General features: G+C 41.9%; 1 protein-coding gene across 1 annotated transcript in view; it reads right to left on the bottom strand.

Moving 5' to 3' along the window:
* The window catches only part of FANK1 (fibronectin type III and ankyrin repeat domains 1), a 58,557-nt gene that overhangs the window by 16,862 nt on the left and 18,466 nt on the right, over positions 1-23,229 (bottom strand). Inside the window, exons 2-3 of the mRNA XM_029911372.1 lie at positions 7,080-7,268; positions 2,868-2,992 (exon numbers count right to left, since the gene is read on the bottom strand). Coding sequence (XP_029767232.1) covers positions 2,868-2,992; positions 7,080-7,268 — 314 coding nt within the window. The remainder of the gene's footprint in view (positions 1-2,867; positions 2,993-7,079; positions 7,269-23,229) is intronic.

The following is a 23,229-nucleotide window of genomic DNA, read 5'->3' as shown; positions in this document are numbered from 1 at the left end:
AGTGGGGCTGGACTATATGACTTCTGACGGTCCCTTCCAGACCTGCATTTATCTGACATTATAGTTAACCACAGAACAAAGATAAACGGTCAGGAATTTTTAAAATGGTATGCTTTAGTAGCAGGTAATTTCTCCCTGAATTTCAAGACCAGAGCACCAGTTACCCATTAGTATGTACACCAACAACACAATGAGAGTTATTTAGTCTACAAACAACATATATCACAAACATTTTCAGGACATTCTACTTCAATTAAAAATAATATAAAGTTTCTAAATTGCATATTAAAAATGAAGTCTATTAAATACAGATATAATATATAATAATTTCAACCAGAAAATAATCAAATAGTGGGAACATTCAAATATATTTTAATCCATTATTTGGAATGAGTGTTTGCAGGGGTACAGAATTCTTATGCCCTTTTCCCACTTAGATTTCCTAAAAAAATATGAAAGTTGTTAATTATGTATATTAATGTCTAATACAACAAAGATATAAATATAAATCTAATTATTTACAGTCTTGCATAACTGGCATAAATGACCCGAGAATCAACTACCATTAATGTTGTCTACCTGGATTCATCACTGCAAATTTCCTGTCCACACTACTGAAACATACATATTTTAAAATAATCTTCAAAACTCTAAATTCTTCCTTGGCATTGCCACTGCAAAACCTCCCTGTCAAGGTTACATATCAACATGGCAGGGCATCTAGTTCCCAAGGTAACCACAGTGTGAATCTGCAGGGGCAATTTATTTGGAAAAGAAGAGTTATCTGGTTGTGTAGGGGGTCAGTGTAAGAGTCAGAGGAAATAAAAGTGAGATGTCTGAATTTTTTAGTGCTGTTCCAAAATTTAATGTAAATATTTTTAAAAATTAACATTTCATGCATGCCTGTGCTTTCATGTGAGAGTTCTGTCCACTCACAATAAAACATAATAATTAGAAAAGCACAATAAATCTGCACAGGTGAAAGTCATACATTTCTCTTTTGAAATGAATCCTTCATGTATTATAAATGAGTCATTTTGTTACAGATGTGCAAGCAGTCATACTATAATGTGGTGATAACACCTTTATTTATGGAATTTAAGGCTCCATTGAAAGCAGTGAATAAATGATGAGCTCATTGGTGAAGACATTCACCAATTAACAAGCAGCAGCTGTTTGTCTCTCTTTTTTTAGGGCCCAATTGATTAAAATTGCATGCCTCATTTAAGCAGTATTTTCTTATACTTTTCCTGGAGGAAAAAAAAGGCAGAACACCCTTTTTTCAAATAGAGTAGTTGCTTTTCTGATTTATTAAACCACTATCCAACTGAATGCAAATTAGAAACCTAGAATCATAGTCTGTTTTCATGTGCATAATATAATGTTCACAGACTATTTTACAAATGGGTTAATGGAAAATATTTACATGCAACTGCAACAGTTAAAAGAAAGGAGTCTATATGGCAAGTTATTCAGGTTTAAGCCATATTTGCTTCACTATTTAATAAAATTGTTTATATTCATAGGAATTGCCATATCACAATGAAGAGTGAAGGTGCCAAAAGTGCAGTCATTGTGTCACATTTACCACAGAACTGCAAAATTAGGCAATGTTGGTCCATTGGCGGTGCCAGAGTACTGCAGTAAATTTACCACATGAAGATTACACGACCGTGACTGCTACACAATGAGATGCGAGTGTATGATCAGTCTATAAGTACCTACATGGGGAACAGAATGTTGATAGAGGGCTCTTTAATCTAGCAGACAAACAGGCATAACAAGATCCAATGGCAATCATGCAGGTCACAGACAAAAGCCTGAAAACATGACTCAAATGTGACTTAAAGACTAAGAACCCAACATTTATTATTTTTAATATCTTATGATTAAGCCAATTTCATGATTTTGGGGGCCGGACTGATGATTGTTGAACACTTGAGGCTGGTAATACTGCATCTCCCTTTGCTTTTCTATGTTCAAGAATCACATCTTGCAGTTGGTCTCTCCTGCTGAGCAGTAAATTGTACCTCTTCAGCTTTAACTTTTAGAATGACAGCAGAAACACAACTTGTTCAGAGCACACAATACACAGATATGATTCCTGGACACACACAACAATAAAGAAAACTAACATTCTCAATAAAAAAAAATTCTAAGTAAATTATATGAAATAGAATAGGCCAGAAAACATGAAAAATGTGTTATTAGGAATATTTTTATTCACAAGGGATATATATTCCACCACTCATGGCCCTGTCTCTGTCACTCATAAATTCGGAAGACATCTTTCACTGATTAAAGTATTTCTGATTCTTTCCCTTGTGCTATTCCCCAATGAGACAATCCAAATCAGAGAATCCCATGTCCCACTCTCTCTGAGACAGAGACATTCTCTAGCCTTTCTTGAAACCTGTGGCTGACAGACTCAGATATATTTTCTGTTCTTCCTCTTTAAGGGACAGACCTTTATTTCAGTTTGAGAATAAACCTGCTTTTGAATTCAAGTGAAGTGAGTGAAAAAAGAAACCACAGTAGCATTTGATGGAACTAGTAACACTCCTGGCCTATTTTCTACTCCTTCACTTGGGGTCTGAATAACATGAAGAGGAAATTGAAATAGCACACTATATTTTGTAAAATTAAGCTACTATTTTAGAGAATACAGAACAGCTTGTAGGTGACTCAGAACCCATAATACTCTTAGAATAAGTAATAAATTTATGTTTACAAAATATACATTTCAATTTTTGTGAATTCCGAATTACAGTTTGCAATTCAACAGCTATTTTATATCAATTTTTTTTTAAATAGTAAGGAATTTTGTAATTTTTGTCACCTTATAATAAATTAAAGTCTGTACTTACTTGTAGTGGATACAGAGACAGCTGGACTATAAGCACACTCCCCTGTAGGACTAGTAATCTTTAGTCGAAATCTGTAGGTCGTTCTTGGCTGAAGACCTTCTATGACATGTTGTCTAGCATAGCCCCTAAAAAATCTCTTATATAATAATTCATATAATATTTTTCAAACATTTTGGCAAACAACATTTAAGCATAATGTCCTGATGCATAACTGCTCAAGCAAAAATGTACATACAGTTTTAAACCACTGCTCCCACGCTGATCTATCTACAGGATCTAGACCTTACAGCTGTGTCTACATTGGGAAAGTTTTTGCAGTATAAGCTAAGTTGTGAATTTAAACCAATGAAGTTATACTGATATAAATCCAGTGAGGACACACTTATTCCAGGATAAGAATGACTTTTTTCAGTTTATTTTATGTCACTTGGGAAAGGATTTAAGCTAACCTGAAAAAAAACACTCTTATCCTAGACTAAAAGCATCCACATAGGGGATGACTGTACAGTAACTCCTCACTTAACGTCCTCCCGCTTAACGTTGTTTCGAAGTTACGTCGCTACTCCATTAGGGAACATGCTCGTTTAAAGTTGTGCAATGCTCCCTTATAACGTCGTTTGGCTGACTTTACAAGGGAGCATTGCACAAGTTCCTCTTCTCCGCCTCCTCCCCCCACCCCTTCCTCCCTCCCTCCCAGGGCTTCCCCCCTTAGGACTTTCTGGGAGGGAGGAAGGCAGGGAGCGAGCGAGCGGGGAAGCTGCAGCCCCCCCCGCTCTCCTGGGCAGGCAGGGCTACCCAGAACGCAGAGGCCGGAGAGAAGCGGCGCTTTCCCCTTCAAAGCCGGCCAGAGAGACTAGAGTTACCATCCGTCCAGGTTTCCCCGGACATGTCCGGCTTTTTCAGCTTTAAATGGCCGTCTGGGGGCGTATTTCTAATAAAGTAGAAATGTCCGGGATTTCCCCCTTCCCCTCATGCAGAGTGCGGCACGGCTGATTGGACGGCTGGGCCTGATTGAAAGCCGCTCGCAGCCACTGGGGCCTCTAGCAGCCAGAGTCCCTCCACCTCCCCCGCTCCCTTCTCCCCCGCAGAGCAGCGTCACAGTGTTTGGCTGCACGTGGAGCTCGCAGCTCTCCCTCGGCCTGGTGGGGGGGGCAGGCAAGGGACAGGGAACGGGGGGGGTTAGATTGGTCGGGGGTTCTGGGGGGCTGTCAGGAGAAGGGGGTGTAGAGAGCAGTTGGGGCAGTCAGGGGACAGGGAGCAGAGAGACTTAGATAGGGGGTGGGCTCCTGGGGGCAGTTAGGGTGGGGGGGGTCTCAGGAGAGGGCAGTCAGGGGACAGGTAGGGGGATTCTGAGGGGGCGGGAAGTGGGAGGGGGTGGGGCTGGGGCGGGGCTAGGGAGGCACCCCGAGTCCTCTTTTTTGATTGTTGAAATATGGTAACCCTAAGAGAGACGCTGCAGGCCAGGGCCCTGGGGCCCCCTTAGCCCAGGGCCCTGCAGCCCCTAAAGCCCCTGCGTTCAGGGTAGCCCTGCCTGCCCGGGGGGGGGGGGGGCAGCTCCCAGAATCGAGACCATGGAGGCGGTGCCGCGCTGCGCAGAGCCACCTGCACACTCCCTGCACCAAACAGGAGCTGCCCCAGGTAAGTCCTCTGCACCTCCTATCTGCCCCAGCCCTGAGCCTCCTCCCACACCTCCATCCTGAGTGCCCTCCCACACCCTAACTCCCTCCCAGACCCAGCACCCCCAGTCCTGAGCCCCAGGAGGAGAATGGAGAAAAAAAAATGAAAAATGGGGGGGCGGGGGAGATAAGAGAGAATGCTCCCCCCATGGGGGGGGCCAAAAATGAAGCTGAGCACAGGGCCCCACTAACTCTAAATCTGCCACTGGTGGGAGGGAGAGGAGCGGAGAAGCGCCGCGTCTCCGCTCCTCCCCCTCCCTCCCAGAAAGTCCTAAGTGCTGCCAAACAGCTGTTTGGCAGCAGGGAAGCGTTGGGAGGAAGGGGGAGGAGCGGGGACGCAGCATGTTCTGGGGAGGAGATGGAGTGGGGGTGGGAAGAGGCGGGCCTGGAGTGGAGCGGGGACGGGAAGAGGCAGACCTGGAGCATCCCCCGGCAAAGTCAGCACCTGTTCTTCTGGGGGGGAAGCTGCTGCTGCGCAAGATGCTGCGCAAGGTGCTTCCTAGCGCCCTTGCCTGCCTCATTGTCTGCAGCGGGCTGTGCCTGTGTGGGGTAAGCCAGGGGCACCTCCCCACCACAGTAGAGTACAGTGCTGTACAGTATATAATGCCTTTTGTCTGCCCCCCCAAAAATTCCTTGGAACCTAACCCCCCGCATTTATATTAAATCTTATGGGAAAATTGGATTCATTTAACATTGTTTCACTTAAAGTTGCATTTTTCAGGAACATAACTACAACGTTAAATGAGGAGTTACTGTACCTATATAACTATATCAATATAACTGGCAAAACTCTCTCATCTTGACAAAAGCCTAATTTATACACCCATTTAAGGTTAAGTGAGCATGTAAATTAGATATTTTCAGATGCAAACTGCCCATTAGAAGCATAAACAGCCATTTGCCTATACAAATACCTAATCTGTGCATGCAGTTGCTGCAAGTATATCTGAAAATTAGGCACAGATCTGAGCGCATCTTTATAAACCAGGTGCTGAATATATAGTTTTGTTGTCATTTATAGCTTAAATACATTTTGCAGCAGTAATACCCCAATGGGAAAAAAACAGGTGTCTAATAAGTTTATTTTACATAACAAATACAAAGTGAAAGGGTTAATTAATTATTTACAAGAATTCTATAGAGTTTGCCCTTTGACACCTACTGCATCCAAGATGCAAAATTTCTTCTTCTAAAAATGCTATATTTATCAGATTTTTTTCCCCAAAACCCAGCATCTTAAAAACATTTTAATTTTAAAATATATGAAATGTGAAAGAAACTGCTTTGGCGGAGCATGAAAGGTCAGTATTAATACAGTCTAATTCTGCCACCTAGTGACAAATCTTACACTGTAAGGTTTTCTAAATATTGGGAACCATATTATGCGTTACTGAAGAATCTGGAGTCAGTGCAGCATGCCATACAACAGTGCAATGCAAAAGGCTCAAGTTAAGAAGTGACTAGTCTTAAGAAGTTTGATCTCCTGGGGCTTTAGGGGAAGGCAAGTTGTACTGTGAAGAACAGCATACAATATCAATCCATGGACTGCTTTACAAACAAGCTGCTCATTTTACAGATTTTATGTTGGTGTCTGTTTATATACAGACATGAGCAAAAGGGAAGGGAAGGAGCAGATCCTACAGCCTCTGCCCTCTAACCCTAACATCCCTAATCACTCTTAGCATCATCTTAGCTCCTTACTCCTACAGAGGCAAGTTCTGCACTTTGCTAACTAATCATTATTCAAGTTAGGCACAATGTGGAAGGGAAATAAAAGGGACTCAGTGCTCATTTTGTGGGAGTAGGATATGAAGCCACTTTGGGGTGGGGGGTGACTAGTGCCCCTCTCTCCCACATTTTGCCTATACAGACCATAACCCATGGAAAGAAAAGAGAGGTCATCCCTAATAATATTAAATATATTCTCATGGGAACTGGCCATCTTCTCCCAGATGATTGTACCACTTTGGAGCTGTCAGCCAGCAGGTTGCATGGTAGGTTTAGTTTTCTTTTCAGCTATCTGTCAGCCAAGCAGAATCCACACCTCACACACCCACTATGTGAAATTCTGGCCCCAGTGAAGCCAATGGGAGTTTTGCCATTGACTTCATGGGGGGGCCAGGATTTCAACCATTGTCTCTCAACATCACCTAACATACTGACAGCCATATATAGCAGTTAAGGGGACAGTCACTAATTGTGACCAAAATTAACAGCCATGTAGGTGTTACTCAGTTGCTTCAGGTATGCACCCCTCATGATCAAGCAAGGTGGAGCAGAGTAACAACATATTCTTTTTTTTACAACAATTATAGGTAATACATGGTATTACCTCAAAAATTGTGTTTATATTAAGTAATTTATTTAAAAAGAAATTAGATTTTAAAAATTGAATGAAAAATGTAATAGTTTTCAGAACATAACAAAAACAATATTGCCACCATAATAAATATTTAGCATTTCTTCATCACTTTTCATCTTCAAAATGCTTTGCAAGTCATAACTTAAGATAAAACTTCATTAACATTGCACCTACGTATAAATGGTACCATAGGTATGTAATTTGGGGTCCTCTTCTTCAATTGACATCTTTAGCCATTGCTCTTGAGGTCCTTTTCTTTGTGCTGTATTTTCCAAATCCCAAGAGAGTTGAATGCTGTGGTGGGTCACCTCACCTACAACTGGAGGATGTGGTTTTGGGATAGTATGTTTTCCTAAAAAATATTTCAAAATGTTATTTCTATAACATAAAATGTAAAAAGATCTTCATCTGTGTGAAACTGCATTTTAGGTGTTCATTGATTAGTTTTGTTATTCCTATTTTGATTAAGATCTTGCATTTTTCAAATATTTTTGACGTATATTGGATTTATCCAAGAGTACACACTCACGTATAGAGAAGAACACTCTTAAATTTTGCATCCCTTTATCTTGCAAGTAAAATCATATTTTAACTCATCACTTGACAGGGAAGTAATACATAATTATTGTGCAAAGATTACTTAAAAAACATAATGCTGAGTTGGTGCAGTGGATATATATGTAGTTTGAAGTGTGTACTGAATGTGTTTTAAGTACACTACAATTTGTACATAAAAAGAAACTCAAGCCTGAGACATCCAAGATGCCACAAGCTTTGGAACCCATTTTAGGAAGCTTATGAATGTTACAGTTCATCAATAGTGAAGTGTCCCAAGTCACAAAACAAAAAAGTCTAGGCTAAGATTTCAGAAGTTACATACAGTTAGTTAACATTATGCTCATTTAAACTAATCAGTGAAAGTCCCCTTATTATATAATTTGTTTCTATTCCATTTTAAACATCCTTCACATATATAGTCTAAGGAACACATACTGACTATTTCACATTGTTTATTAAATGTTCAAGGGATGATGTCTCTCATGCTATCTGCAGTGGCTCACAACTGTGACTGCCTATCTCAAGGCAGACTGTCAGAAAACAGGGTAGACACCCCAAGCTGGTGGTATTTCATCAAACCAAATGTGAACTCCTGGGTCACTATACCAGTCTTACCATGGAGTCACAGACTCTCCAGTCTATCTTGCCAAGCAAACTGAACTTTGTGATAAAAGTTTACATAAACCGAAAATCACATCACATCAGGTTGCTCCCAGTCTCAAGAGACCAATCACTTACCCTCGATCTTACACAAAAGACAACACAAGTAGCCAATTCTACAGTAAACTAAACGAAGGTTTATTAGATAAGAAAAGGAAGTGAGAGTTATTGAGAGGTTAAAGCATGTAAAATATATATAAAGGTGAGTCACAGTTTGTAATTCCAAATGGTGGCAGTGATGTAATAAACTGCCGGTCTCCCAAAAAATATTTCAGGGCTACCCAGAATAATTTTGGGAATCTCTGTCTTCTCGTTCAGTTTCTCTGACCTGTTAGAATACAAACAGTCCAGAGATGCAGGATTTTTCCTCGAATCCATATTTTAATTTTCTTCTGACAGAAAGCAAGCTGACAGTGTCTCTACCCACATGGGCTTTTCATTTGATGACAGTGAGTGAGGAAAGCACTTTGAGTCTGACCTTCAGTCATCGCACACCATGGCCACTTGCTTTGAAATTAGCCTTTTTTCTGTTAAAGTTCTTCATTTGCATTTCATAAGGCTTCTTTCTTGTCTGATTTATTCAGTTACAGGGATATTTACAATGTCGATGTTTGCTATTACATTAGAACATGACACACAAGTAAAATAATACATGTAAGATCCATTAGTTTTCATGTAGTTTAAACACCAAATACACTCTTATAAATTTAACAATTACTTTGCTCTATACTAATACACAAGTGAATTGACCTGAATACTCTCTGGCATGACCTGATCTGCTAGCATCACAATGTCAATCATCTCTTCAGCACTATGAGTAAGCAACTGCTGAATAAACCAATACATTTTGTTCTCAAGTTTTGAGTTTTTCAATTGTGTAAAGAGAGACTAGCTGCAGGGGAGGGGGGGGGGAAAGAGGTGGAGGCCTGAGACTATCTTAGCTCTGGTCTACACTGGGGTGGGGGGAGGAAATCGATCTAAGTTACGCAACTTCAGCTACATAAAATAACATAGCTGAAGTCGTCGTACTTAAATCTAATCACTGCGGTGTCTTCACTGTGGTGAGTTGACTGCTGATGCTCCCCCTAGACTCTGCCTGTGCCTCTCGGCCTGGTGGAGTACAGTTGTTGACGGGAGAGCGCTCGGGGGTCGATTTATCGTGTCTAGATAAATCGACCCCCGCTGGATCGACCGCTGCCCGCCGATCTGGCAGATAGTATAGACATACCCTCAGTCATACATCTCAACCTGGCCCAACTGTAGGAAGCAATGTATAGCAAAGAACCAAAGGTACACAAACATTATTTATGCAGGAAACTTAAAAATTATGTGGGATTCATTCCTTTAGTGTAAATGAATTTATCACCTGTTTCATAATTATTTGGTTTTGATGTAGATAATTTTCAAAAATAAAGATGAGGGGACACTAAATTTGTGCAGATATTAGGTGACCCTGGATCTAAAATGAGTGACATCCCTTGAAATGAGGGACATCTGAGAGGTAAGGATCTGGTACCTGAGACTAAAAATACAATTAAAACTGGTTCAAGTCCTTGCCTCTGACCACCAGCAGTCACTGCTCCAGCGCTGCTAAGCAACCAGAGAATTCCAAGTATACTTTCATTGCCCTCCTCATTGCTTTCCATAAGCTGGAGGTAGCTACAAACAGCAGCAGCTTCAGCTAGCCTCCACATTAACGATGCTGTAATCCTATCACGTATCCCACAATGTGGAGAATGACAATGAGATTCCTCAGGGAAATGGGAGAAAAGAGGGAACTGTTAAAACCCCGTGTAGAGGCGGAAAGAGGACAACAGGACTCAGAGAGGGGAGGAGGGCGAGAAACAGGGAGAGAAGATGAACCTTATACTGGGGACAGGCAAAAATAAAAGGGTACCCAGCAAAGGCGGCAGAGGGAGAGTGGAAAGAGGGAAACACTATACTGAGGGATAATTTGGGAGAGGGAGGAGGGGATTAGTGCCCCCATAAAGTTGCCAAAATGAGGGAGCAAAGTTATTGCCTGCCCCAATCACACTAGATAGGATAGCAGGTTGCTAGATTTTTCCCCCACCAGTGAGTTACGGCCTAAATGGGGAAAGGTGATTTTGTGGGAGAAGATCACAAAATATTAGGGAGAACCTATGGATTCAGATTCACATTTTGGAATGTTTACTTTAATCTTAGAACTTTTAAAGTTCTCCTATCAATAGTTTTGCATGTGTTATATGAATGGCAAAGTCTGTAGCGCCAGCAATGCACCACTGTGATGAAACAACATACAGTGAGACAATATCAACAGTCTACATACATTGAGTGTAAGATATAGTGGATTTCTGGCTTGGTAGGAGAGCAGCTCTTTAAGAAAACTGTATTAGTTTTGAAGTTTTAAATGACAAAATATTTTTATTTTTAAAACCCTCACCAGAATATGCACTTGACCCCTCTAGTAGCTTAGGGCTCAGCTATGTGGAAATTGTTCCTAGCAAAAATATTAATATGCTAGCGATTATAAATGTGCAATGAACTCAACTTTTGCATGAGGTTTTCTTAGAATATTTTCTATAATACCATTATGAACAGACAAATAGTTTCTCCAAAATTAAGACTGCAAACAGGATTTCATTACAATAAGGTGATTTTCATATGCATTACTCTTAAAATTCAAGTGTCTGTTATGTAGGGTAAGTCCCAGGGTGTAACAGTTTTTTCCACTAAATCTGAAGGAAATTTGGAGACAAACTTTCGGAGTTAAACAGCTAAAAAAAAAAAAATACTCTGAAATTTTGCATTACTCTATCTTACTAAAGGCAATCAAATTTTAATATTTGGTGGACAAGTTGTACACTTAATTGTACATTATTATTATTACTCCTGAGGGCACTCTGTGCCAAAAAATTAAAAATTCTGTGTGCAATATTTTAAAATTCTGCAAGTTTTATTTGTCAGTAAATAAATGCAGAGGCTCCAGCATGGCAGTGGGGAGCACAGGCCACTAACTGCTCGAAAGTGAGAGATCACCCTGCAGCCTCCACACCCACCTTGGGGATACAGACTCAGTGGTGAGGCTGCACCCGACCCTGACACAGCGCAAGGTCTGGGCCTGCCCCAGAAACATCCTGGGGCCCTGCCCCTCTGCACCAGGTGTGGGACAGGCAGACTCAACCAGGCAGGATCCAAGTGTGGAGGGGCTCAGTGTGGGGAGATCTAGGTGTGGGACAATCTGGGTGCAGGCAGCTTAGTGTGGGGGGATCTGGATTCACAGAGGCTTGCTGGGGGGGGGGGGTCCAGGGGCAATGGGACTCTGCTGGGACTTCCAGGTGAAAGCGATTGGGGCTCAGCAGAGGGGTCTGGGTGTGAGGAAGTGGCGTGGAGGTCTGGATGCAACTAATTGAAGGTCAGTGGCATGGGGGTCTGGAGGTGGGGCATCGGGGTGGTGCGGGGGGTGGGATTTGTCAGGGTGGAAGTTTGAGTGTAGGGAGTTCAGTGGGGGTGGTCTGGAGGCAGGGGGTCTGGCTGCAGGGGGCTCCAGATGCAGGGGTTCAATGGGGTAGGGTTCATGTATGGAGGGCTAGGGGGGTTCTGGGTGAACCGGGTGAGGCTTGGCGGGGGTGTCTGGGTATGGGAGGTCCAGATGCATGGGGGTTTGGCAGATGGGGGAGCAGTTCCCTGTACAGTGACCCCTCCCCCCACAGCTGAGGAGCGATGGGGGCAGGAAGCAGGGGAGGATGCTGAGCTTCCTGCAGCTGGGGGAGGATTCTGGTGGTGGGTCTGATACAGCCTCAGCACACTCGTTACAGGAAAAGTGGAAGTCCCATCCTCTCCTGCCTCCAGCCCAGCCAGGACTAGCAGCTAATCCCAGCTCAGGGTAGAAGCCACTGGCTGGGGTGTCCCCAGCCCTGCGGTGATTTACCTCTCCGCAGCTGCTCCAGGTGCCTGAAACGATGTATCTGCACAACTAGGTAGTGGTGCGTGACTGCTCTTGCCGATTCCCTTTGCTTCCCTGTCAGAAAGTCAAAGGAAGCAAAGAAATCTGCGGGGGACATGAATTCCCAGGAGTGAATTACTGTGCATATAATACTTTATTTATAAAATAAAATGGAAACAATTCTCACTCTTAACCATTAATAAATGGACATCACAGAAGTCAATAGCAAACAGTTTACAAAACGCATACACATCAATGATGTTCTCAGTGTCAAAACTCTTGTAGAAAATTATGTGTGAGGTCTTTTTTGAGAAAGAAAAGAGACAGTTACTTACCTGTACTGTAACAGTTGTTCTTTAAGATGTGAGTGCACACAAGTATTCCACTCAGGTGTGTGTGCTCCCAGCACACCAAAGTCAGAGAATTTTGCCAAGCAATAACCATACTGGCAGTGCATGTGCCAATATCTTGGCTATATAACGGTGGGGCTGCCCCACCTCCCGACTCAGTTCCTTTGCACCGAAATCCCCAGCTGGAGACTCTAATGCAAAGGGACAGAGGATGGATCATGGAATATATGTCTGTACCCACATCTTGAAGAACAACAGTTACAATACAGGTAAAAACAACAAGGAGTCCTTGTGGCACCTTAGAGACTAACAAATTTATTTGAGCATAAGCTTTTGTGAGCTATAACCCACTTCATTAGATGCATGGAGTGGAAAATACAGTAGGCAGGTATAAATACATAGCACATGAAAAGATGGGAGTTGCCTTACTGAGTAGGGGGTCAGTGTTAACGAGGCCAATTCAATCATGGTAGATGTGACCCTTTCTCAACAGTTGACAAGAAGGTGTGAGTATCAACAGAGGGGAAATTATTTTTTGTAGTGACCCAGCCACTCCCAGTCTTTATTCAGGCCTAATTTGATGGTGTCAAATTTGCAAATTAATTCCAGTTCTGCAGTTTCTCTTTGAAGTCTGTTTTTGAAGTTTTTTTGTTGAAGAATTGCCACTTTTAACTCTGTTATTGAGTTTCCAGGGAGATTGAAGTGCTCCCCTACTGGTTTTTGAATGTTACAATTCTTGATGTCTGATTCATGTCCATTTATTCGTTTGCGTAGAGACTGTCCGGTGGTTTACACACCATACAATAGAAACACTAACCCAGGAACCAATCCCTGCAACAAACCACGTTGCCAACTCTGTCTGCATATGTATTCAAGGGACACCATCAAAGGACTAACCACATCAGCCACACCATCAGGGGCTCATTCACCTGCACATCTACCAAATGTGATATATGCCATCATGTGCCAGCAATGCCCCTCTGCCATGTACATTGGCCAAACCGGACAGTCTCTAAGCAAACAAATAAATGGACACAAAAACAGACTTCAATGAGAAACTGCAAAACTGGAATGCTTATTAAATGTTTATTACAGCCAAGGCCATGAGCCCAGATGAAGCATCTACTATAACCAGGGCTGACTATAAGGATGTCTTGAGCGCTAAATGGCCTTCCATAACAAAGGCCATAAATTCCTCTCTAGGGAATTCTGGCAACTTGTTCACAAATTTGGATGTGGCATCCAGTTCACAAAATCCTATTTCAATAACAGAGCTTGCTGGCTTGCAATGCACATCTGCAAGGAGGAAATCAAGTAGGCCTTTCTTCCCATTAAATCTAGCGTTTTGAATTCCTTTTCTTTAGGTGCAGATTTATATCTTCTCTGTCTTGCTCGCTCATTTGCCACTGTCACAACCAGGGAATTTGGAGTTGGATGAGAGAAAAAAAAAGATTCAAAATCCTGCACTGGCACATAGTACACTTTGTTGTGGGCTTTAACAAAGCCGGGGTATTCCATAGAGATTTAGCAAGTTCTAGTATTGCTCCATTTATAGGGAAAGCAACTTCCCCAGGAGCCAATAGCTGGAGGATACCCACCAATTTATGGATCTTCTCCTGAAGAAACTCAGCCTGAATACCTCAGGCTGATACCATGTGCCAGAACAAATAATGATACGATCTGAAGTCTTTTGGTAATGGAGACAAGGACTTGGGTTTCATTGTGTCATCTGGTGAGGAGGAGGAAGATGTAGCTGGTATCAGTGGAATCCTCAGGAATGACTTCTGACTGCCCTAAAGGTTCAGGATGCCCTATCGCAGAGAGCCACCTCTGCCAACAGCTGAAGTCTGGTGGCTCCTGGGGGTGGGGGTCACTGGAGATATAGGTGATCTCATCCTAGAGTGAGCAGACAACTAGGATTTTGCCAAACAAAGGACTTCCCCAGGGATTCCATGGAGGCCACTGTGCATAAGGATACTGCACTGACAGCCAGAAAGAACTAGGTCAGGTTCCCATGTCTCTTCTGTGGGAAAGGTACTGATCCCGGTACCAACTATGATTCCTGCTATGTCTCGATGACCTTCAAGTTCAAGAGCAAGATGGGGAAAGAGCGGGAGATGCTTCTGAGCTCAACTGTGAGGATCCCTCCAAATAGTTTGATGGTGGCAGTGGGGCTGCTCCTAACACCCCGTTTGAGTGGACCACATCAAACACCCAACATTATCCATGGCCCAACGTTGCAGGGCCATCACTTCTTAGGGAACAGTCGATGGTTCCTTTCCCCAAGGAGTGGTCCCCTGATCCACATTCCTTCTCAGCTAACCCAATTCATGAGATGCTTCTCACTTTACTCAGGGATAGTTATGGAGCTTAAAAGCTCAACAGACTCAATACATGTGATGATTCCATGATCAGCCTTAGTCTGTGCTGAGCTTTGAAGCACCGTGTGGACAAGAGCAATTGGGAGGAAGCTGGAAAGAAGGCCTGTAGCAGGTGGGAATGACAGAAGGATAGACACCCTTCAGCTCATGAAAGTTAGCAGGTATGAGGGAAGAAATGAAATAGAATCAGTTTTAAGAGATTCTTATATAATCTCTCTGCTACCATAAATTCTTGGGTCAAAATTAGGACACTATTGCAAAATACAGTAACTCCTCACTTAACGTTGTAGTTATGTTCCTGAAAAATGCGACTTTATGCGAAACGATGTTAAGTGAATCCAATTTCCCCATAAGAATTAATATAAATAGGGGGGGGTTAGGTTCCAGGGAATTTTTTTTCACCAGACAAAAGACATTATATACATATACAGTATACATTTTAAACAATTTTAAACAAAGTTTAATATTGTACACGGCAATGAATGATTTTGAAGCTTGGTTGAGGAGGTGGAGTAAGAGGATGGAATATTTCCCAGGGAATGCCTTGCTGCTAAATGATGAACTAGCACTCGGCTAAGCCCTCAAGGGTTAATACACTGTTAATGTAGCCTCACACTCTACAAGGCAGCATGGACTGAGGCAGGAGGGAGGAAACACAATAGATGCAGGGCAGTAGCTGCAAACACTTCCCTGGAAAAACTGAACATGATGATGAGACCACGCTAGCCAGCAGGAGCGCGCCACTGTCTCCTTCTGACAGCACATGTACGGCTGCACAGATGCTGACTTTCCAAAGTGCTGGGGGGTGCATGCATGAGTGAGAGAGAGAGACGTGCATTGCCCCTTTAAGTACACCAATCCCACTCAAGTATGTTGCCCTTTTAAGCAGATCAGAGAGGAAGCAATAGCTTCCAGCAAGCTCCCTCCTTTCTGTCGCTGAGCCCTGTCCCCCTCCTCTGCTTTGTGGAGAGGGGGTTCCGAGCGGGGGGGCAGGAGCAGGGGGACATCCTGAGATCAGCACCTCTCTCCCCTCCTCCCCCAGCAAGCAGGAAGCTCCCAGGAGCAGCTCCAAGGCAGAGGGAAGGGCAGGAGCAGCATGGCAATGTGGGGAGGGCCACCTGAACTGCTGCTGGGCAGCTGCCGAGCCACATACCTTACAGGGAATTTAGGAGGGCTGATGGGAGGGGGGCTGCCGGCCCCGCCTCCCCCAGTTCTAATCTCCACAAGGGGGACTGCTCTTCCAGAGAATCCTGCAAGCAATGGACAAAGCAGGCAGCTGCCAAACGACGTTATAAGGGAGCATTGCGCAACTTTAAACGAGCTTGTTCCCTAATAGATCAGCAACGTAACAACATTAACCAGGACAACATTAAGTGAGGAGTTACTGTACTTTTCTCATCATTCCTTTTTATACTCTGTGGAGGATTTTACTCCATTCCTAAAAAGATTCCTCTTCCACATTTCTCACTCACAGGTCAGTGTCATGACCACTTCCCTTGGCTAAACAGGGGTAGCCCTCGGGCCATTGCCAAGTTTTATATATACCTTCCCCCCCTCTCCCTGGGAAACTGGAGGACATTCTGGACATCCAACCTTGGTCTCTCCTGAGACAAAACTTGTTAACTACACAACCATAGAATATATGGTTTGGAAGGGACCTCAGGAAGTCATCTAGTCCAACCCCCTGCTCAGAGCAGGACCAATCTCCAACTAAATCATCCCAGCCAGGGGTTTGTCACGCCTGACCTTAAAAACCTCTAAGGAAGGAGATTCCACCACCTCCCTAGGTAACCCATTCCAGTGCTTCACCACCCTCCTAGTGAAAAAGTTTTTCCTAATATCCAACCTAAACCTCCCCCACTGCAACTTGAGACCATTACTCCTTGTTCTGTCATCTGCTACCACTGAGAACAGTCTAGATCCATCCTCTTTGGAACCCCCTTTCAGGTAGTTGAAAGCAGCTATCAAATCCCCTCTCATTCTTCTCTTCTGCAGACTAAATAAGCCCAGTTCCCTCAGCCTCTCCTCATAAGTCATGTGCTCCAGCCCACTGATCATTTTCGTTGCCCTCCGCTGGACTCTTTCCAATTTTTCCACATCCTTCTTGTAATGTGGGGCCCAAAACTGGACACAGTACTCCAGATGAGTCCTCACCAATGCCGAATAGAGGGGAAGGATCACATCCCTCAATCTGCTGGCAATGCTACTACTTATATAGTCCAAAATGCTGTTAGCCTTCTTGGCAACAAAAGCACACTGTTGACTCATATCCAGCTTCTCGTCCACTGTAACCCTTAGGTCCTTTTCTGCAGAACTGCTGCCTAGCCATTCGGTCCCTAGTCTGTAGCAGTGCATGGGATTCCTCCGTCCTAAGTGCAGGACTCTGCACTTGTCCTTGTTGAACCTCATCAGATTTCTTTTGGCCCAATCCTCTAATTTGCCTAGGTCCCTCTGTATCCTATCCCTTCCCTCCAGCATATCTACCACTCCTCCCAGTTTAGTGTCATCTGCAAACTTGCTGAGGGTGCAATCCACGCCATCCTCCAGATCATTAATGAAGATATTGAACAAAACCGGCCCCAGGACCGACCCTTGGGGCACTCCGCTTATCGGCTGCCAACTAGACATGGAGCCATTGATCACTACCTGTTGAGCCCGATGATCTAGCCAGCTTTCTCTCCACCTTATAGTCCATTCATCCAGCCCATACTTCTTTAACTTGCTGGCAAGAATACTGTGGGAGACCGTATCAAAAACTTTACTAAAGTCAAGGAATAACACGTCCACTGCTTTCCCCTCATCCACAGAGCCAGTTATCTCATCATAGAAGGCAATTAGGTTAGTCGGGCACGACTTGCCCTTGGTGAATCCATGCTGTCTGTTCCTAATCACTTTCCTCTCCTCAAGGTGCTTCAAAATTGATTCCTTGAGGACCTGCTCCATGATTTTTCCAGGGACTGAGGTGAGGCTGATTGGCCTGGAATTTCCTGGATCCTCCTCCTTCCATTTTTTAAAGATGGGCACTACATTAGCCTTTTTCCAGTCAACCACCACATTTCTTTCTGTTCTTCTAATAAAATTTATTATAGCACTAAGGTTGATATTTTTACACAGTCTCTGCACAGCAGCTGTAACTCTACAACTATGGTAAAGTGTGAATAATCTGCTTTCATTTTCTCCTGGTGTTGTCACCAATTAATTGGTACAGAGTAAAAGTCCAAGCCCAAAACAAAAAAATTAACTCCAAAAAGGAGTGTAAGATAAGAACTATAAAGGATGGATAAGCAAACACTCAGAGACCGGAGGCAATATATTACGAGACTGACATCCTAAAACTTCAATATATATTCAATGTACAATCAACATGTCAGGAAGATTGTCACCACACCTATACGAAAGTATCACTAGTTGTGGTTTCCTTAGGACTGTGTGTCATTGTTTATGCTTTTGTAAGTTAGAAATTTAACACTGTGTGTGTGTGTGTGTGTGTGTGTGTGTGTGTGTACTTTAAAAAAAAAACACTAAAATGCTAGCTCACAGTTAGTGGTATAACATATGTTCACTTTTGTCAGTACTGTCTAAATACCCATTAATACAATTTATGGACTACACAGGCCATATCATCCACATATTAGAAGTACAGTAGAAATACATATGGGGGAAAAAGAGGATGTTTTTTCCCCAAAAAATAAATTATGCTCAGGCCAAACACAAGATTAGGGGACACAATTATCCAGTGACCTATTGCTTTTCACATTAAATTTCTATTTGTTAATTTTCCAAGAAAAGGTTTGCATGGCTCATCTTACTCAGCAAAACCACTTTTGAGCCTTAAAGCTTGTCTTTGATTATATTTTCCTTTGTTGGAGAATAACTTCTGCAGTGTTTGCACTAATTTGTTTATTTGAGCTCTGTACAAACAGTGGAAGGTGACTTAAGAGTTTGGGGTTTACAGAGGCAGTGAATCATTTATTGTTTGGTCAATATGTCAGTCTGTAAGAGACTGGTTGTAAATAAATACATTGCATATGACATATTGATTCAACAGTTTAGGCATATGCCTGTATGAAGCTAGCCCAAAATTAAAATCAATTTTCATTTATATTTTCAATGTTGTGAGATATTCTTGTGGTTATGAAACAGTGATCAGCAAATAAGTACCATTTTCTGACAGTTATTCATATTGCACCATAGTAAAGGAATAAAGAATAGGATTCCTTTCTTTATTCGATGAGTAAACATAACTCATTAAGTTCAACAAGAATTACACATACAAATCAAGGGAAGACTACATTATACCCTTGCACTCTTTTTATACAACCCTTTTTAAATTGTATCAATTAATTAAACTACTTCTCTCAGAATATTTTCACAATCAGTAAATGTTAATTCCACACCATCTCAATTTAAAATGATGATATGGTAACTGGAATGCCAGTTTTAATCAAACTTTTGTTTTAAAAATAATGCAGAATAAAAAGAAACCCGGGCTGAAATTAGATATATTACAAGCCGGTAAAAGTAACGGGTGGGAAGCAAGCAGTTCTTCCCCATATTCACAACTACTATTTCTCTAAATTATCAGCAAATGTTAAGAAAGAAAGGTAGGTAGGCACCTTCATCAAATAGTACAGAATCATAAAGAAAAGGCCATCATCTCTTGACTAAAATTGGAATCTTACACATTTTCACCCTAAGAATCTGGTACAGAGCCTAGAAAAAGTTTGACATTCTGAAAGACAATTCATCTCCTCTTACTTCTTTAAGGAACAATCCCAATCCAGCTATCCATGTCCTCTGAGCAATGTAATATTTGGCACAAGTAAGGTTTAATGTAATAAAAATACTTGATAACACAAAACGCTTTCGCTCTATTTGATGCGATTGTACCAAATGTTGTCTATCAGGGAGCTCAAAGTTAGCATACCAGACATTTTATACTCTATTGTCTTTGAAAAGCTATAACTATTTTCAAATTATGAACAGTTAAAACATTATTCTTGTTTTAAGTAAGTCTAGTAGCAATTTGGCATGGAGCAAACACTGGCCATTGATCCTGGGCATTCCATGTAAAACTTTCACATTGGTCCTGTGAAATTACCATTGGCAACTAACAAAAGCAACTTTATTGCTTATTTGCTGCCTAAAATAACATTCTCTGGGCCTTATTTATCTGTCAGTATGACAGCAAGTGATACTACAGTTTCACTGGATGGATTTGTTGGCATATTAAAAAAAAAATCTCAAGCCAAATAAACAGTAATATAATCGATGTTTACTGTCCCATCTTTTGAGAAATCTATATTGAATGAGGAGCTCAGCCAGAAACAGGATTTGTAATATGCATGACAAGTATTGATATGTTAAATGCTTATCACTTCCATGGATAAAGCACAATCTATAATACAGTTATTCTCCTTATACTGATTTACTTTGGGCTCATTTAACACCTGACGATGTGTTTCTGTTTTTTATATAGATATATATTACACATACACACATATGTATTTATATGGATAGGTATATATCTCATTTTCATGAAGAATACCACTGCCACAGAAACTTGAACTAGGATTTTCTAGGCCACAAGCAGAAATTCTCTTGCTGTAAGCAAACTAAAAGAGAAACCTACTACACATAGGAGTTTTCTTAAATTCTCAGATGGAAGTTGCTTTAACAAAAAATTACTAAAATTCTCTCAATTTCCTTAGACACATACTGTGAACGACAAAAAAGACAGACAAACAACAGACCTTATGAACACTGTATTTACTAGGGAGAGCTGTACTACGAGGCATCAGATCAGTCTTTTAAAAGATTTTTTTTAAATCCGTCAGCCAGAATCTAAAGTTACTCACTCTTGTAATCTCTTGCTTCAAATTCAATTTGGGAGTTTACTTTAACTTCTCTGGAGACAGTTGAAACTCATGAATAATCTAAAATAAAAAAGACGTGAGCCTCCCTTTTGGTGTAAATCTTTTTAATTATTTAAATGAGCTACTCTAGCAGAATTACTCAACATTTAAGGATTTCCTTGCTTTGCATTATCAGTTATTCCTTCTTTGAATCGGATATATGAATCAGCAAAGGAATAATAAGAGGGAGAAAAAAAATCAAGAATAAGGGCTAGACTTACTTGCTGTGGCAAATTTCTGCCATCCTTACTCAAGCTAATTTCAATGGGACTCTCGCAGAGTATTGTAATACACATTGCAAGTAAGGGTGCCAGAATCTGGCCCTAAAAGAATAAAATCATGGAAAAAGTGATAAGAATAAAAAGATATTTATATGAAGGGTTTAACCTTAAATTATTATAAATACAAACATATACTTATACAGAAAAAATATTTTTAGAACAGAAAACTATTCCCTCAGTTTAAAAAAGTGATGTATAATGGAATAAAAGGTTCAAAGCTGCAGGTGCTGAAGGCATTGTTGCCCACTAGAGGTAACTGTTTTTGACCCAAGAGGAAACAGCTTTGTTCATATACTGAAAGCTTTATTTTGGGATAAACATGCTATTCAGTTTCCTACTCCTAAGGGAATTCTGCACCAAAAAATTAAGAATTCTGCGCACAATATTTTCAAATTCTGCAAAATTCTGCATATTTTATTTGTGAAAATAACACAATATAATCACACCAGTTTCAATTATTTTTGGTCATTTATTTCAAAAAACCTGTCAGCAAGTATGTCTGTAACAATACAGACAACAAAAAAGATTCAGGAAATGTTTGACAAATAAATAGATTTCTTACTCAGCATATTAATCCAGAACTCTGAGTAATAATTCATTTAAATTACAATACAGAACCGTATTTCCCACACAGCGCAGAAGCAGTGCAAAGGCTTGGGGGAGTCAGGGGTAAGGGAGGAGCTGAGGGAGAGGGAAGTAAGTGCTGGGAAGGAGCCTGGGTGTGAACTTGGAGGGTTGTCGGGTATGGGTGGGAAAAGTATGGAACAGGTTTTTGGCGGGGGGATGGGGAGGGATTGTTAAGGAGCTTCCCCCATGCAGAACCTGGCTGACCCCTAGACTCTCCCATTCAGTCAAGCACATCTGCCCCTGTCCCCATGTGACCCTGTACCCCTAGGTGTCCTTGCACCTCTGTCCACGTGTTCCTCCACCCCCACTCAGACACCCACTCCCCCCATCCCCATGTGGCCCTACACCCTCTCATGTCTCTGTGCCCCCACTCAGCCATCCCCCATTCCTATGTGGCCCTGCTCCCCTTCCCCTATCCCCATGTGGTCCTGCACTTCCCTCGCGCCTGTTGCCCTGTGCCTCCACTCCCATTCAGCCCCTGCCCCACTTTGTCCTCCCCCATTAGCCATTATGAGCCCCTGTCTGACCCCACACCAGCCCCATGCTGTCTGTCTCTGCATATCCCCTGGCTCCTGACTGGCCTGACAGACCTGTGAAGTTTCCTGATTGGTTAGGAGACTCCCGTTTGAGGCCGTGTCTACACTATAGAGGCTCATCTGCCATAGCCATCTAGCGTAGACACAGCCTTCACCGAAAAAATCCACTTGTTTTGAAGACAAAAGCACTCTTCCATCAACATAGCTGTGACTACACCGCAGGTTTCGTTGGCAGAACTATGTCAGTCAAGGGTGGGGTTTTTTAATACCCCTGACCAACATAGCTATGCTGATATAACTTTGCAGCATAAAACAAGCCTTAAAGCTGTTTTCTGCACAATTGCTGCCTACCAGCTTAAAGGTCCTGATGTGAAGAGCTGAGGAAATACTCTAGGCCAGTGGTGGGCAACCTGCGGCCTGCAGGCCGCACGCAGCCCATCAGGGCAAGCCACTGGCGGGCCACCAGACCGTTTGTTTACATTTGCAAAGCCACCCGCAGCTCCCAGCCAGTAACAGAGATATTTCTGTTAGTAAAACTCAGTCCATATTGCAGCCTTATCACAGTGTTACATTTGCTGCAATTTATTGAAATAAAGAATTGCATATTTACCTATGCAAATGAGGTTACTGGTTCTTTGCATTAAATCTCCAGACTTCTGAAAGTTCAGCCATAACAGGTATGCCCCACAGCCAGTGAGAGGAATCATTTACCACATGAAGAAGGGAAGCGAAGATGTTTTAGATTTACAACTCAGCAGATTTATCTGTGTATGTTTTGTATAAATATACACAGATACATTTTATAAAAATTAAGAGATCATATCATTCTTTTGGATTAACTTCATAGTTAACATGGATATTCAAACAAGAGATGAGAAGTCTGGAAGGTCAAGAAAAGACAACATCTAAAAAAATGTTTTGCAGTTTTAGACTACAGCTTCAATCACCATGGATTTGTTGTTGACATTTATTTACAACCAAAGCATAAATAACTAAATTAAAGAATGTCAACTTAAAAGGACTAGAGTCTTTCTAAATACATTAGAGTTTTTGTTCAGTTAGAGTTTTTTAAGCTCATTTTCTATACTGTC

This window comes from Terrapene carolina, unplaced genomic scaffold, assembly GCF_002925995.2.
Source record: "Terrapene carolina triunguis isolate 2854851 unplaced genomic scaffold, T_m_triunguis-2.0 Scaffold95, whole genome shotgun sequence".
Lineage (NCBI taxonomy): Eukaryota > Metazoa > Chordata > Testudines > Emydidae > Terrapene > Terrapene triunguis.
Note: the sequence above shows the minus strand (reverse complement) of the source record. Positions and strands in the feature narration are given on the sequence as shown.